This window comes from Clarias gariepinus, chromosome 18, assembly GCF_024256425.1.
Source record: "Clarias gariepinus isolate MV-2021 ecotype Netherlands chromosome 18, CGAR_prim_01v2, whole genome shotgun sequence".
Taxonomy (NCBI): Eukaryota; Metazoa; Chordata; class Actinopteri; order Siluriformes; family Clariidae; genus Clarias; species Clarias gariepinus.
Window position 1 is genome coordinate 28,991,671 of NC_071117.1, and position 17,563 is coordinate 29,009,233.

General features: G+C 39.9%; 1 protein-coding gene across 2 annotated transcripts; it reads right to left on the reverse strand.

Annotated features, from left to right (window-relative positions):
* Nucleotides 1-4,312: 4,312 nt before the first annotated feature.
* socs1b (suppressor of cytokine signaling 1b) lies at nt 4,313-12,369 on the reverse strand. Of its 2 annotated transcripts, none has more exons than XM_053476606.1 (2): nt 12,048-12,369; nt 4,313-5,280 (listed from the first exon to the last, which is right to left on the reverse strand). In XM_053476606.1, the coding sequence occupies exon 2, from the start codon at nt 5,228-5,230 to the stop codon at nt 4,649-4,651; it is 582 nt and encodes a 193-aa protein (XP_053332581.1). In that variant the 5' UTR covers nt 5,231-5,280; nt 12,048-12,369; the 3' UTR covers nt 4,313-4,648. The 2 variants fall into 2 exon arrangements, with proteins under 2 accessions (XP_053332581.1, XP_053332580.1); XM_053476605.1 differs by lacking the exon at nt 12,048-12,369 and adding an exon at nt 6,752-6,924.
* Between the last annotated feature and the right edge of the window lie 5,194 nt (nt 12,370-17,563).

The following is a 17,563-nucleotide window of genomic DNA, read 5'->3' on the forward strand; positions in this document are numbered from 1 at the left end:
TTTCTTATACTTAAGTCTAAAGTCTGACCTGCTTTATGAGTGGGTCCTACTACACACTGATTTACTCCTACTGAGTCCAGTATGGACATAAATGCTGTTCTCAGAGGGTCTTCTGGATTCTCAAAATGAATATTAAAGTCTCCAGAAATGATCAGAAACGACCAGGTTTGAGAAGAAATCCGCACATTCGGTGAGAAATGTATTTAGTGTTGGTCTAGAGAACTTGGATTATAATGATAAATAACTGTGTCAGGGTGTTTCCTGTGTTCCTTTGTGCTCATGTTGATTTCATGTTGAAATTTGTCCCAGTTCCCAGCGCACACATTCCCCCAGCCTCTCCTCTAAATCCTAATTAATTATCTTGCTTATTTACCGCCCCTGTGTCAGTCGCTCTTTATCCTTCATTGCTGCGTCCCTGGTTGTTTTGTAGGTGATGCCCACATTGGTATGGTTTAGGATTTAATTAGGCTCATTATCTACGTTCCTCCTGTCCTGGTCTACCAGTTAGACGAGGCTGGTGCATTTACTGTAGAAGCACATGCTCGCTCCTTGTTATTATATTTGACTCATGGTGTAGCTTTGACACACATTATTTGCATTCCTGACCTTCGGTGATGAGACTTCTTGCATTCCCCTGCACTGGTGATGAACAGCACAAACATCCACCAGTCCTTCACTTTTCTTCTGGTCCTGTGCAGAGCAGTTAATCACCTCTACTGTAACACTATCAACATCTTACTTTATTCTGCTATGTATTATAATTATTGTGATTATTATTATTATGCTTAAGTTTTTGCAGAAGAACACACACACACACACACACACACACTTCTTGCCGTGTCTCACGTCTGAGATCAGCAAAGCCGTGTTCTCTGCTGCTGTTACAGCGCTTTAGGTCTTTTCACATTTTTTATTTTGATGATCTTTGTTTAGATGTAGCTGTAGCATGTAGCCGCCCATAAAAATATCTAGAAGCTAAAAGAAATCATAATAAAGGAAACACAGTTTGGTGTGTAGCTTTTAGCATAAAACTAAAATGTCTAAATATATAATATGATATATATATTTAAAGAGAGAGAGAAAGACATATATATATATATATATATATATATATTTTTTTTTTTTTTTTTTTTTTTTTATATATATATATATATATATATATATATATACAGTACTCACACACAAACTCACACAATCACACACTACGGGCAATTTGGGAACTCCAGTCAGACTGCTGGATGAAACCCCAGAGTACGCAGAGGAAACCCACCAAGCACACGGAAAATATGCAAACTTCCTGCACACAGACCCTGAGGTGGGGATAAACCCAGAGGTGGAGGTGCACACAGACCCTGGAGGTGCAAGGCCACAGTGCCAACCACTAAATCACTGGGCCGCCCAGTTTAATGATTATACTCTTTAATCTCATGTGCCGTGTTGTGCCATGGTCTGCTCACATGTTTTTCCACCATCTACTTCCTGGTCTGCCATGTCCCTTCGCCATCTCCTGTCCCTTTACCGTCCAGTTAATTATTGTTTAAGGTTTAAGAAAACGTGTGAAGCCAAAATTTCACTTTGAACTCTGAGCTCATCCTACAGCGTAAAATGAATTTGCATAAACCAAAACTATGTTCTTGTTCATTCTGGTGTGACCGGTTCACCATCTGTCTGGAGACAGTTATCTGAAATCAGTGCTGCAATTAAATTGTTACATGATATCAGGATTAAAACTCTTGAACCCAACCTGTGTGTGTGTGTGTGTGTGTGTGTGTGTGTGTGCGCGTGTACGCATGTGAAAGCTCTTCGGGTGGATCGACAGGAGGGAATTTTGTTGAAGGATTGCATTCCAACATGTTGACTGTTTTAAACTTTCTTATGTAGTTTGAAATAATCATTATATCAATGGCGCTTGTTTAATGTCAGCGTTTATCCTCAGTCAGCAGTCCGGCAGGTTTAACCGGCTTTAACACAATCTCACAGGATGATTTAGATTCTTATAAACATAACCACTTCCATCTTTTCATCAGAGTGTATAAGCACTCATCTTTCTTTTGATTATTATCACAGTGATTTGGGTTTAAAGGTTTACGTGAAACATCTTTTCTACATCATTTTAATTAAGTTCACAGTATTTTCATAACACTTTTTTTATTTCACAATATATAGAAATATATTTATTGAATGTAAGCTTAATAATCTTACACCCGCTCACAAAAGTAAGTACACCCCCAATTTCAGCAAACATTCAGGTTTATTTTCCCAGAGGACAAGACTATAGAAATGACACTTATATATATTTTAGGGTCAGCTTGTGTAACAGTATAGATTTACGGTCCTCTGAAAAATAACTCAACATACAGACATTATTGTCAATAGCTGGAAACAAAAGTAAGTACGCCCCAAGTGATAAAAGCTGTGCATCTCTAACCATGCCGAGTCACATGACCTATTCATCATGTCCATGTGTTTGTGTCCGAAAATGTCTCCAGACCTGAACCCGTGTGTCCGACTTCCAGCAGCTCCGTGATGTCATCATTTCATCATCATTTCTATAGTATGGTCCGTTGAGAACATATAATAAACATATGATATAGGTGGTGTAGTGGTTAGCACTGTTGCCTTGCACCGCCAGGGTGTGGGTTTGATTCCCAACGCCGTGTGCAAAACATTAGCGATAATCTTCATTCTGAGGTTGGATAAAAGGTCCAAACAAAGACTTATCACTTTAACTCAGCAGACGCCAACACCTACACCGCACAAAATCCATGCTAAGATGTAGAAATTAAAACGTGTTGCTGTTATTATGATTAGTGTTTCTTTCCTCCTGTCAGTCTCAGGGTGACCCGTGTCGCTGTTTAATCTCCAGTTAAATCTCACGTTCTACCTTCAGCAGAATCTCAGTTGAGTTGAAAGTAAACGCTACGACACGAGCGGAGCCATTCGACTTTCTGATAGACGTCGGTTTACATCAAACAGGCTAATTAGCTTGGGGTGTGTTTACTTTTGCATGTCCGTTTTGCTCTTCGTTTGTCTTTTCTGCCTTGTTATTCTTGTCACACATCCAGGGAATACTTTTCAGTTTACGCTTTCACTTTCGCTTCAAGCTCAATGGATTCTTTATCCTCACATGATTTTTTTTATTTCTCAGAAATGTCTCAATGATCTCATTTTTTTTCTGTCTTCTTGCTTTCTTTTTTGTTTTGTTGTTGTTTTTTGTCTCATAATCTGTTTATCTTTTTAGCATTGTGTGAGGAATGTATTTATTTTTTATTTCTGTATGACAGACGCTGTGTCCACCAGGGGGCGCAGTTGGTTTATACAGCCATCCTGAAGAAAGAGATTTGAGCAGATTTCAGAGGAGGATGAAGGGAACTGTTTTCATGTGTGATTTGGCAAACCTAAGCAGGCAAGGGGAAAGAAAAAAGGAAAAAATAATATCGCTGAGATACCCGAGAACATGAAATGTGCTTTTTTTAAACCATAGTTATATTTTCCTGTTTTTTTTTTTCTTTTTCGTTTGTTCAAAACCGAAAGCATGAAAACATTTCTTTGTGGTCAGAGTTAGATTTAAGATTAGATATGGAAATCTGCTGTGCTGGTGTGCAGTGATAAAGTGGCTTTAATATTAGCAGTGGTTTATTAAAGAACGACACGTTTATCAACACCCATCAGATTCGAGAATTAGGCGTTAAGGATAACTTTAATTAGAATTAAAGTCCTCATGGTTTGAGGCTAGATTTGTCTCTACAGTTATTTTTTAACTTGTTCACATTTACAGAAATAAATGTGTATCTGTGCTAAACTCTTTGTTTGTGGTTTTGTGACCAACGTCTTTCTTAGTTAATTTTTATATATAACTTAGATATAAAAATATAAAATTCTATGAAATAATAATATTATGTTTATATAAATTTTACCGGGTATATTTTTTTCTGAGTGTGTATGCTTGAATTCTCTAGGTATCTCTTTTTTTAAATAATAAAAAAAAAAAAAGATCCTGATGATTAAATGAATATGCAGATTACTCCATGGGATTTTCGGCCACTTGTTTAATGCATACTCGTTCCTTTCCTTTGAAAAACAAAACGTTTGTGTGAGTGTGTGGGTTTGCATACAAATGAAAGACAGGATGAGGTATAGCAAAATTCTAAAGAACTACTTTCTCTTTCTGTTTCTTCTAAATGCAGTAATAATCAGATGATTTACAGACTTTTCAGTGGGAGGAGCTCGGAGACAAAAGAATTAACTGTTTTTGTTTTAAAAAAAAATGTTTTAGGAAGTGAATATTTAAAAAGAAAAAAAGCGCACAGAAGAAATAACTACAGTCTTTTATTAATGTTTAGAATGCCTTATGAAATGCGTTTTACAGTACTCGTTTGTCTACAGCATCGTGGTATTACAGAACTTATAAACATATCTTACACTTACATCTTACATTTCCTATGTTGTTTACCAGGTGACACAAAGTACAAAAACAAAATGAATAAATACCAGATGGCCTGCATAGCAGGTGAGTGAAGAAGATCAGGATAAACTCCTGATGTAGTGCATTTAAAGGTAATGGTACCACAATCATGGACGTAATGAACAAGACATGATGGTCTGTAAAATCCCGTATGAATAAATATACAAGGACACAGCATACTTTTCAAATGCTGAAAGGATATGACTGAAGGAAACCTTTCAGCACAGAGCTCACGGGAAGTTTCTCCAGGTTTTCCTTTCCGAAGGTTTTCACCACGGCTCTCCTGCACAACTCCTGGAGTTTTTGTGGTGCAGGACCCCTGTACGGCTGCTTCAGACTCCTCTTAGGGGACGTCATGTAAAACCGCAGCAGTTCGAACAAGCAGGGGAAATTGTGTTTGCTCCCATCCAGGACGAACCTTCCTCCTTTAAGGAGGACGCGGACGCTGGTGGGTCCGTCCGCAGCACGATAGCTCAGCGTGAAGAAGACGTCCGTCTGCATACTGTCCCGGATTAGGAAGGTGCCGACTGGAAGAGACGCCAGTCTGGTGTGAGCTTCGTCCACATCCAGGGGACCCCAGTAAAATCCACTGTTCCCCAGGAACTGTGTCGTCACAGACACTAAGGACCGCTCGTCCGCGTCCCGAAAAAGCCGGAAGTGGGTCTGAGGGTCCGAGAGAGTCAGAGCAGACGGAGGAGACACAGCGACTGACACGACGTCTTGCGGCAAGGCAGAGGGGTCAGGAGGTTCGTTGTGATGCACCATGCTTCTTCCTCTCCATCATGGCCATGTGTACACGAGTGACTGTCGGATATCTAACGGAGAAAAGGAGAAACAGAGAGAGGGATAAGAATGAGTATCACTCTAAAGGAGGAGGAGCCTCGCATGTCTCATTACATCAAACTGTGTGTGTGTGTGTGTGTGTGTGTGTGGTGGGGGATTGTGAATAACAATATCTGACAGTTTTCAGTTTGTGAGGACCTTCAGCTGGTCCTCAGGAAAAAAATATATTTTACTTAAAACTAAAAGCTTTAAATATTTGTTTTTAGTTGCGTAAGTTAAAGCGTGTAGTTTGTAGCATTTACTATCTGCACTAATGTGAGTACAGAAAAACTAAAATGCGTGTATTAATCTGCTCACCATTTCAGGATAATACACTCTGACACACACACACACACACTCTCACACACATTTTTATTTTATCCTCATACATTATTAATGCAGTTCATTAGAAGAACTAAAATAATTACATTAAAAGATATTTTCACTCTTTTTATCTAATCATATCTTATCTAATCATTTTGATTTAAATGATTTTTTTCACATTTCATACAAACTTCAATCATTTTCTTTCAATTCTATAAAGCTGCTTTGCGACAATGACCGTTGTTAAAAGCGGTATACAAAGAAAATTGAGCTCAATTGAAATTTTGTTTTAGATTTTTATATTATTTATTTATAATATTTTAAATTTGTTTATTTTTTAACAGCTGCCTCATTTTTCCGTTAGATATTAAAATGAAAAAGTAACAAATAGTCGTGAAGCAGTTGAAGGACCAGCTGAAGGTCCCCACAAGAACTGTTAGGAGAATACACTGTTAGGAGTTCTTGTCATTCTGCGGACGTTTAACAAGCTGCGCACACGTTGTACATGTAGGCGTGACACACACACACATAAAACCTACATACACATACTAACAAAACATGCTGTACATATACACTATATATATATATCATACTGCACAAAAGAATTAGGGGAAGACTTAGTCCCGGTTTGACTTGAACGCCCCTCATATGTGTATGTACGGTTCAAGTCAAATCGGGACTAAGTGCTCCCTTCATTTTTTTGTGCAGTATGTGTGTGTATATATATAATATGTGTTCAACACGTACATACACACACACACACTCTCACACACACACACACACACACACACACACACTCTCTCACACATACACACACACACTCTCACACATACACACACACACTCTCACACACACACACTCTCACACACACACACACACACTCTCACACATACACACACACACTCTCACACATACACACGCGAAGCACTGTCAGGTAATGCTATGATTGTCTTCACACACACACACACACACACACACACACACACACAATTCAGACAAAATTCTTCTTTTTAAAATCGTGACCACGCAGGTCGCTATTAAACACACACACACACACACACACACAGTGCTGTGTCTCTCTCTCTCTCTCTAAAGCAGAGCGCGTCCCCGGCATCTGCACCGAGCGCGCGCCCGACTCACCTGTCCCCTGGACCCCCCGCGCGCTCCTCTCAGAACCCTGTGCAGAACCCGAGCCCGGTCTCCTGAGCGCGTGCTCTCTCCGTCCCGAACACATCACTCAGTGGCGCGCGCACACACACACAATCTCACGGACGCTGAGAGAAAACCGAAAGTGAAAGTTTCTGCTGCGGCGCTGGAGGCACGCACGCGCGCGAGCACACACACACACACCCACACACACACTCGTACATACAGTATAATACACTGCTCTATACCCTGTGGGACGATGCACATGACTCCAGCACTGTGAATAAGAGTCCTGTGTGTTGTAGAGAGATGAGGACTCTAACATTTACATCACTGGGTTTATTGTGAAGGACAGAGACAGAACATCTACTACAGGAGTATAAATTGCATAAATTTGCATTTTCAGCGAGTAAAATAAGTATTTGATCCTCAAGTAAACCATGACTTAGTACTTGGTTTTGTTGGCAAGCGCTGAGGCTAGACGTTTCTTGTCGTTGGTTATCAGGTTTGCATGTAGGTGGATGCTTTAGGATCTTCTTTAGGATCTTCTTTAGGATCTTCTCGAAATCCTTCAGGTTACCTGCCTGTCACCTCAAAGTTTCTGCATTTACTGTACATGTTCCAAAGGATTAAGGTCTAGACACTGACTAGGCCACTCCATGACCTTAATTTGCCTCTTCTTGAGCCGTCCCAGCCACGACCTATCTTCAGGAGGTTCTCATCCAAAATGTTGGATGAAGTACAGTGCATGGCCCATCCATTGACCCCCCTAATGTGACAAAGTTGGCCTGTACCTTTAGCAGAGGAACGCCCCCAAAGCATGATGTTTCCACCTCCGTGCTTGACGGTAGGGACGGTGGTCTTGGGGTCACACTCAGCATTGTCTTGTTGATGTCAAAGAGCTCAATTTTGGCCTCACCTAACCACAGCACTTTCTTCCAGTGAAGCCTATGATGATATTATAGACCCTTCATTTCTTTCTTCCAAGTGGGGAAACTTACAAAATCTGCAGGAGATCAAGTCATTTTATTTTAAATACACAAACACACACTCGCACACAAACACACACTCGCACACCATCCCAGACACGCACACATCTACCATACTGTGTATACACACGCAGCCGATACTTGCTCAGGCTCTGTCTCTGCTTTATGTCTCTGGCCCTAAAGACGTGTCCCTGCTCTGTGTCTCAGACCTGATGGAAGCACAGTCTCAACTATTTTCAGCTCATGTGTTTTCAGGACTTGTCTGTCCTCATGACCAGCTGTGAAATGTCTCCGACATGTTTAAATTTTCATGACATTTCTTTGGACCTAAGCGTGCAGAGACGGGTGTGTTCATGTGTACTGAGTCGAGACCAAACCTCACATTGTCAGAGAGCAGCAGGCGAGACGACGCTGTTAAAGGTTTTTACATCTGATTCTGGATCATATAAAGAGCCCTTTGTGTGTTCAGTTCCGGATTTAAGCTCCGAGTCCAAAATAATCAGAGACGTCACCAGTCAGCTGTGGCGCTGTTCCCAAAAACACATTGTGGTTTTGGCCCCACTGAGTGTCACCGATAAGCCAGTGGTGTAAATATTAGAGTGAGACAGACTTGACATGTGGACCTGTCTCACCCCACACCCTGTCCCACATCAGCCCTGTCTCACTCCACACCCTGTCCCACATCAGCCCTGTCTCACTCCACACCCTGTCTCACATCAGCCCTGTCTCACTCCACACCCTGTCCCACATCGGCCCTGTCTCACTCCACACCCTGTCTCACATCAGCCCTGTCTCACCCCACACCCTGTCCCACATCAGCCCTGTCTCACCCCACACCCTGTCTCACCCCACTCCTCCTCTCACTCCAGACTCACAAGTGAAGAATTCTGTCCTTTGTTCCTTTCAAAAGACAGACGATGATGTCACATGTCACATACTTGTCACATACGTCCCTAATCTTTTTGAACTCATTAGACCGCGTGAACGTTTTCCCACCGTTTTCCCGCTGGACATTCTGGTAGATTAGTGTGTGTAGAGTGTAAGTGTGTAAATTAGATGTGATTATTCTATCAGCTTTAAACTAATCTCCAAAGACGTACGCTTCCAGGACTCCTGCTCGGGTTTCTCCCCATGTCACTGCCTCCCCCTGTCTCTGTCTCTGTCTCTGTCTCGGTTCACTTTGCCATGCAGAAGACTCCGCTTGCTTCCAAAACCTGGATAAGGACGAGAGGATTGTGGTGGGAAGAGCGTCTGGTCCGAAGCCTCATGTATGCAACCCTCAATGGAAGCATTTTACTGCCAGGCTGGTCCTGGCGTATGCTATGTGTGTGTGTGTGTGTGTGTGTGTGTGTGTGTGTGTGTGTGTGTGTGTGTGTCTGTGTGTGTTTTATGTGGAGCCAACATCTAAAAGACATTTTCTGTAATCTGATCGGTTGTTCGTGCTTCAGCTCTGCAGGCGATGTCTTTCTTTCGCCCATTCTTGTAGATCTGTTTTTGCTAAATTCTGTGTGTGCGTGCATGTGTGTGTGTGTGTGTGTGTGTGTGTGTGCCTGTGTGTGTGTGTGCGTGTGTGTGTGTGTGTGTTATTGCAGCTGGGTCAGATCTAGCCCTGAATTCTCAGCAGTATCCATTCTAGTAATGGTTCAGGTTATATGAACTTGAATAGGATGTCCTGAGTGCTATTCATTAACTCTCACACACACACACACACACACACACACACACTGGAAAATATCTGACAAGCTGCTATTTAATTTTTCTGCAAGTGTAACCCAGATTATTTTTGCATGCAAATAAACCACTTCAAGCCTGCCCCCCCCCCCCTTTTACCCTCTTCTCTCACACACATATGTGCGCACACACACACACACACACACACAGCCGTTTACTGCTTTTACTTTCACTTGTGTCTCACAGCTTACTCTAAATCACGTGATGTTCAGCCAGACGGTTAACCCCATGACACGCTCCAATAACAGATGTTTAAAGTGAACTGTTTAAACCTGTTACAGCTTAAATTTCAGCCTGAGTTATTAACAAGAACATTTCTTATGATTAATTAAAGTTTAACGATAATAGGTCAACTATAAGTAAATGTAAGAATCTAAGTAAAATATAACTTTTTTAAAAAGTAACCTGTTGTGGAGGAGAACTGACACCCACATGGTTTATTATTGTTCAGTACAATTAAGCCCTTAACTGTGAATTAATAAATAAATAGCAAATAAAATGTACGTTAATGTGTTAAATAAATACAAATATTTTATTTGTATTTCATTTATTTGTTTAAATAAAAAAAATAGTAATAATTTGTTAATGCCGAAAGTAACATGAACTCACACTGTGCTGTAATAGTGCAATACTTCATAAAGTAATAATGTTATATCTATTATTTTTATTTGAATTTTTTAGTTCTAGAATTTGCTCTGCTGCAGATTTTGGAGTTTCATATTTCTTTACGCATTCCCTTGAACATTTTTTCAGACCAAAACAAAAACAAAACCAACCCCCGGACTCTACCCATCCCTGTAAAGTTCTCAAAGTGAAAACAAAGCCAATCAGAGTGAGATTGTATTCACACACCCTAAAATAATTACACGTTGAATTACTTATACCATTTATCCCTCATCCGCACCAGTCTAAATGAACAGTATCACACACACACACACACACACACACACACACACACTGCCTCAGGTGCGCTCAGGTTAGTTTAAGACGTCTAGTTGAGCGGAACAAGCTCGGGGCCGTGCACTACCAGTCCCACCAGATGTCCCTTATGTGTCAGAAACCATTTCCTGTTATCTATCTATCTTCCTCTCTTATCCACAGATCAACTGCCAAAAACCACAACCAGTTACAACACCAACGCTGGTCCAACAGTTAATTATGTAATGATTGGGTTGTATATTTAAACCCCTGACATTATAATGCACAACAGCTACAAGCACATGCAAAGCGTCTAGTGTGTACAGAATTTTCACAAAACTGGAGCTTCTCCTGGGCTTGTGCCATCGTTTCTTTGTTTCTGAAGTCTGTTCTCTAGCAAACACTCAGTAAAGTTACAAATTCAGATTGAAATTGCTACTTCTTTCAATGTAAAACATTTTTCACTTATCATAATAATTTATTCATATTTTTACTTCTGTATCCTGTTCAGGGTCGCGGGGGGCCTGGAGCCTCTCCCAGGGGACTCAGGGCATGAGATCCGGACACCCTGCATGGTGTGCCAATCTATCACAGGCCACACACTCACAAGTTTTGAAACGGCGGTTATTCTAATCTTCATCTTTGTACTCTGGGAGAACACGCTAACTCTACACGCAGACCCAAGACGAGACTCGACCTCTGACCCTGAAGGTGCGAGGCCACAGTGTTAACCACTACGCCACCAGCACCACCACGGCGACACCTAAACTCATCTTTTACTTCATTTCACTTTCATTCAACACTAGTGAAAAGATCAATGGGGTGAATACCTATACTGGTCGCGTTTTTAGCTTTAGCAAATAGCAGCTGTTTTAACCATCATTTTCACTCCCTTTCAACATCGCTGACATGAAAATCCTGTTAGCAAAGGAAAACACAAAACCGTTAATCAGTGAATCAGACAGCGGGTGATCGTTTCTCAGAAAGCTGCTACAAACTCTGTGTGGTTTTTTTTTAAATGTCAGCTCCTTGATTTTGTTTAGAGACCAGAGGGGTCACAGTTCCGTCTGATTTATTTTTCTTTCAGATCTCAATTTTTTTGGTAAAAGTGAAGCAAACGTAACCAAAGCATAAATAGTGTTTTTATTTAACATTTCCTGCGCGTCCCCAGTCAGTGAATCATCGTATTTTTATGTCGTGACACAAACTGTAGTACTAACTGATTACCCCGTAGCACTAATTATCACTACTTATCTAGGCTGTCAAGAAGACACGTCATGAGAGATAACATGCTGACTGTGAACGCTAGAGAAGAGCTGGGGTAACTTCAACATGCTTATCTTTTCCTTCACTCCATACATTTAGAACTGCAGTACTTCTGTGTGTTAGAATTTTTTTAATTATTGTTAAGCTTTCATTAAAATATCTATATAGCCTCATAACAGAATAATCATGATTACCAGGATATTAACAGATGTTGAAAGAAATAACTGAAATGAAAAGTGCCATGTATTTGTGACGTCTGCATTATCGGTCAATTATAATATTTATATTTTCTATTAAGATTGGAAAAAAATAAGTTTAATACATTACAGTACATATAGTTTGATGTATTAATTGAAATACTAGATAAATCTGACTATTATTCTTACTTGGACAGCGTGTCTTTTCTTTGAGCCAAGGATCACACACTCATACTGACGTCTTTCTCACTGTGATTCACCCACATTTTTTCCCTTTTATTGCTTTCCTCCTGAAATGGACATAAAAGGCATTTTTGTCTACCTACAGAGCAAACTCAGGCTGCTTACGCTACCCAAAAAAAAAATTCCACATTCAGTTCCACATCAATACGTGGAAATGCATTCCCAGCTAACACAGTTTAGACAGAACTGAGCTGTTCAGAAATAACAAGCACGCTAAAATTTGGCATCTTAGCAATGAAATGTACTTAAATTACGAAATATTTCCTTTTACAAGACCACAATCTGATAAATTCCTAGCTGCTTTTTTTTCTCATTTGAAGCCTGAGTTGTTGTTTTTTTAAATATCTGTAAAATCAATAAGTTAAATAGTAGAAAATATAAGATTAGTTTGTTCATATCCAAGATATTTTTGTAGTGTAGTTTCTTGAGTTAAATCACTTAAAAAGCAGAACCTTTAGCATATACGGTAAAAGCACTTTTTTTTTTCACACTATGTTCACCTCATAATAAATACTTACTTAGCAAAAACACAGTTTAGTATTAAAACTTGGCTTTCCATCAACCTCCAAATGGAAGACATGTATATTAAAATATACCTACATTTATATTACCAATATTATCAATATTTTTATGTATATTTGTTTAGTTATTAAATTTACTTTTTTTAAAAAGTTAAATTAAATATAGAAAGTATGATATGTATACCAATATAGAATACTTAATCAACCAACAACACATGACGTTAGAGGTTACTTACTCATGCACTCACTGATAGTCTACACTCGATTTATCGTGTATACAGGGTCATCGGGGGTGGGGGAGGGGGGCCTATCCCAGGAGCCTTAGGGCACAAGGAGGGGTACACCCTGGATGGAGAACATGCAAACTCCACCCACAGACCCGAGGCAGGAATCAAAGCCTGAATGATGGTGCTATATTTATTTCTTTGTGACTATCAAGTAAAGAAAAGTTTTTGTTCATTTAAGAAAACAGTACGTGTCTTTTTTGTATAAATAAAAGGTAAAACCAACAATCAATAAAAAAAATTAGATACAGCATGATTTAACATGTTCCCACTCTAGTTAGCGTGTGCCAAAAGAGAACATAAAGAAATTCATTTACAGTATATATATTATAGTGACGTATTACATAGTGGGCGGAGCTTCATTCTTGGACATTGCTAAGTTTCGGTGGTTCTAAATGAAATAGTGAGATAAACATTTTTATGTTGAGTTTTGATATTTCTGTAGCTACATTTTAACGTTTTAGATGCGTTATATATCTGAGAAACATCATTCTACCTGTAGGGTCACTTCATAACACCAAGTTTATTACCATCAAAGAAGAATGTTTTCACTTTACAGTCTAAAGTGAGCTTTTATTCTGTTTACTCTTTAACGTTACCTTACAGGTCATAAAAACAAGATCTCTATCAGGAATTTGCAGGCCAATCAACACCACAAGCTCTTTGTCATGTTCCTTAAACCTTTTCCTGAACATGAAGGGGTGTGGGGTGGTACAGTATGTTTCAGAGTAACATCCATATGAACAGCTGGACCCAAGGTTTCTCTGCACCCAGAGCATCACACTGCCTCCGCCCACTTGCCTTCTTCCCATACTGCATCTGTTCCCCAGCTAAACGACACACTCACAAAACACACATCCGCGTGCACACACACACATGGCCATCAACATGGTCCACCAGACCAGGTCACCTTCTCTTATTGCCCTGTATTTAAGTTCTGATGCTTACGTGCCACTGTAGGAGCTTTTGGTCTCCACCAGATGGGATCAGATACGAGTCAGATACGGGTCAGATAATGTGATCTGTTCACTTTTTTAGCAGTTTAAGCTACAGTAGCTCTTCTATCGGACTACATGGGCCAGCTTTCACCCGCCCCCCCGAAGCGTATCATGAGCCTTGGCTAGTTCAGTGGTTCTCCTTCCTTGGAGCACTTTTGGTAGGTCCTGACCATCAGTTATCTAGCAGTCACGCCCTGGCTCTTCTTAAAGTCACTCAAATCCTTACACTTGCCCATTTTTCCTGATTCCAACACATCAGCTTCAGGGACAAAAAGTTTACTTGCTGCCTAATAAATCCCACCCGCGTCCAGATGCTGCTGTCACAAGATGAACAAGATAAAGATAAATCATGAAAACAGCACTAGAGAGTTTTGAATCTTCTGCACATGCACACTGATGCTAATTTGTACATAGAAATAAATAAATAAACGATTATGTTCCAGTCATGGTTTCTGAGGATGTAAGATTTTTTTTTTTCCTTTTTTTTGTTTCATGTAAAGAGAACAATTTATTTCTGGTACTTCTTCATTCTGTGGTAGTGACGGAGTTGTGAGGAAAGCTTCGTTTTCGGAATGACTCGCATCTACAAAATGAAACCAAACATCAGAACAAAAGGACGTAACACAATCGCACTTAAAACGGGCGTGAGATACAAGCGCTGGATTGTGTATCTGATTTGTGTAACACTCGCACCACGTCAACAACAGCACAACGGTGAATCTGCTCCAGCTGCGTGGATGCAAGCTCCGCCCACTAACGCCCTAACTACACACAGTTCCCGTATGAGAGATAAACCGAAGGCCAAAGTTTTAACAAGTAACAAGAAGTCGATTTGTTATGTAGAACTACATTTCTATTCTTGACGTACTGGTCATCGTAACGTTCACGTCCCAGCCGTTGTGTTATGAGTTATTTGGCGTTCCTCCAGAGATACGGGCCTGATTTTACAATCTCACTGTTATCTCTTATCGTGTTTTTAATGAGCCATTCTGTGTAAGAAAAAGTGAAACTAAAAGAGATATTCTGGTGATAATGCTCATCTTCAGAAGTAAACAAAGGAACAAACAAACTAATAAATGCATTCACATCTTACAGGAATCAGCTTTCAGGATCTTCAGACGTTCCTGATTTTCATAAATCGAAAATCCAGAGACGCGTTCCGGCCTTTTCGAGAAGAATCGACGCTTCGCACCCATCTGTGCATACCAGTGCTATTTATAACAGATCCCTGTAAGTGTATATCAGACAGTCCACAGAGTGATGCGTGTGTGTGTGTGTGTGTGTGTGTGTGTGTGTGTTAAAAACTTTATAAGATTTTATCACCTTGTTTATCTAGCTTACTAATAAATCTACTTTGGGTATTTTATCTGTGTGTGTGTGTGTGTGTGTGTGTGTGTGTGTGTGTGTGTGTGTGTGAAGTTATGGCTATCCAAAAAATATACAGCTCTGGAAAAAAATAAGAATATTTCTGTGAAATAATCAGTTTCTTCTGTTTTATTTCGTACAGCTTGCATGTGTTGGTGAGATAAAACCATCTTAGTTTCATTTTTTGTGAACTGCTGACATAATTTCTACTAAAGTCAAAATATAACTGTTGTTATTTAGAGTGCAAATTTCAAGGAAACGACATCATCACACATCACACATCAAAATAACCCATGATCATGCCGTATTTGCAGAGCTTTAATAACTCAAATAAAACAAAATGCAAATCATTTGTAAACATATTGTGTTAATGCTTTGGCTAAATTGCATTAATAAATCATTATTTGGTGGAATAATAACCCTGATGCAGTCACAGCTTCCATGTGTTCTGTCTCTCCACCAGTTTTTCACATTGCTGTGGGGTAACCCTATACCACTCTTTCTGCAAAAAAAGCACCCAGCTCAGCTTTACTCGATGGTTGGTGACCCTCCGTCTTCCTCCTGATGACATTCCAGAAGTTTTCCCCAGTTAACTGCAGTGGGCTCTCCAGAGCTGAATATAAAATAAATACTACATGTTTAAATGGCAGAATGTTAAATAGCATCATGACACATCATTTTTATATTAACACACACACACACCAGTGACTTCTGTTATTAGACACCTTAAATACTTGAAATTAGTTCAACATTACAATGACTTTCACTTTTAGCTTTATGTCTTCAAGCAGGACTTTCTGTACAAATAAAACGTGCACCTCTGCCCCCTGCTGGTCGACAGCACACCCTGCAGTCCTGTATTACCCCAGAGATTGACTCTGATTGGTCGGTTGTTTACTGCATAAGGAGCCCACTGTGTAATTTTATCTGAAAGGAGTCTCCAGTGCCAGAGGTTAGGCGGTAACTTTTTCCATGTCCTCGAGACAGGGGAGTGTGTGTGTGCACGGCATTTCATGGTGTCATGACAAACTGTGCATTTGTCTGTTTTATTAACATCAAAAATAATGAATATTAATAATATATATGACATATTTTTCTAAACATGAAGTCAGCCGTCTTGCTGTTTCTGCATGCATTTTGTGTGTCTTAAATTTTGTCTCACAGTGAGAGTTTTGCAATCAGCGCTGATGAAAATCTGTTTCCTGTCATTTTAATAAGCGCAGCATTTTGTTCATAAAGTGCAAATAAATCTGATGGTGAAATCTTCAAACAGGATGTGAGGCCATGTCTGTGCAAAAACACGATCTGTTCAGCTAAAACCTCCAACAACTATAGAAATAAAAGACAGGTTTTGCCTGTGCGTTGGTCAGAACTCGCTCTTTCAATGATATCTTTACATTTAATACATTGGAGGTCTCCGAAAAACGTCCGTCTGTCTGTCTGTATGTCTGTATGTCTGTCCAGCCAGATTTTGTCACAGCATCACATAAAACCCTCTGGACGAAATGTAATAGAAACTTTGCCAGTTCTTCAGTATTTGGCTGAAGTTTAACCTGCACCATAAATTAAATCAAACCGTCAAGTAGAAGTAAAATTATAAGCAGTTGTGTGCCAGATTACCCCACAGCATCCAACGCTTTTTTTGTCCTTTTCCCTCGAGGTGGGCGTGGCTATACACATTAATCAACAGAGCCAATCAATGTCAATCGATAGTTTAGCATGTATACACCGAGTATGTGAAAGACTCAGAGACGACTGGCCGCCCAGAGGGACCCGGCATGGTGTACCCCCAAAATGATGGGGCGTATGCAATGAAACTCTTCACCCAAGTACGTGCACTAGTGGACCTTATTTATTCCTTGGAACATTCCAGAAGTTCCAGAAGGTAACAAAGTAACAAATTTTAAATGTTCTGAACATATTTGAAACTTGAGAACTGGTTTAAAAAATATTGATTTTGAAATCTTTGTAAGATGAAAGATATCAAACGAGAAGTGAGGGCTTTTCTCAGTAATTGGTCTCCTTGGAAATTTAGAGCCATAAAGTAAAACAGTTTGCAAATCTCAGGGTGACGTGGAGGTCCCGGTGTCCTGGTGGTGCGTCTTTATTTCACTTTTAGTTTGGCTTTGAGTGGAGTAGTGAGTGATTTCATAATACTGGAGAAGGAGAGAGAATTTTGAAACCTGACACCTTAGTATTTGTCCAGAATGTCTAAATTCTTTAAAGAGTCTGGGGATGTTTAGTTACATTCTGTACTAATTTGTAAATTCCCCACTTGTCCCTGTGTGTGTTTT

What these genes read in the sequence shown, in the direction of transcription:
- socs1b (XM_053476606.1), bottom strand. Translation starts at nt 5,230, where the DNA reads ATGGTGCATCACAACGAACCTCCTGACCCCTCTGCCTTGCCGCAAGAC.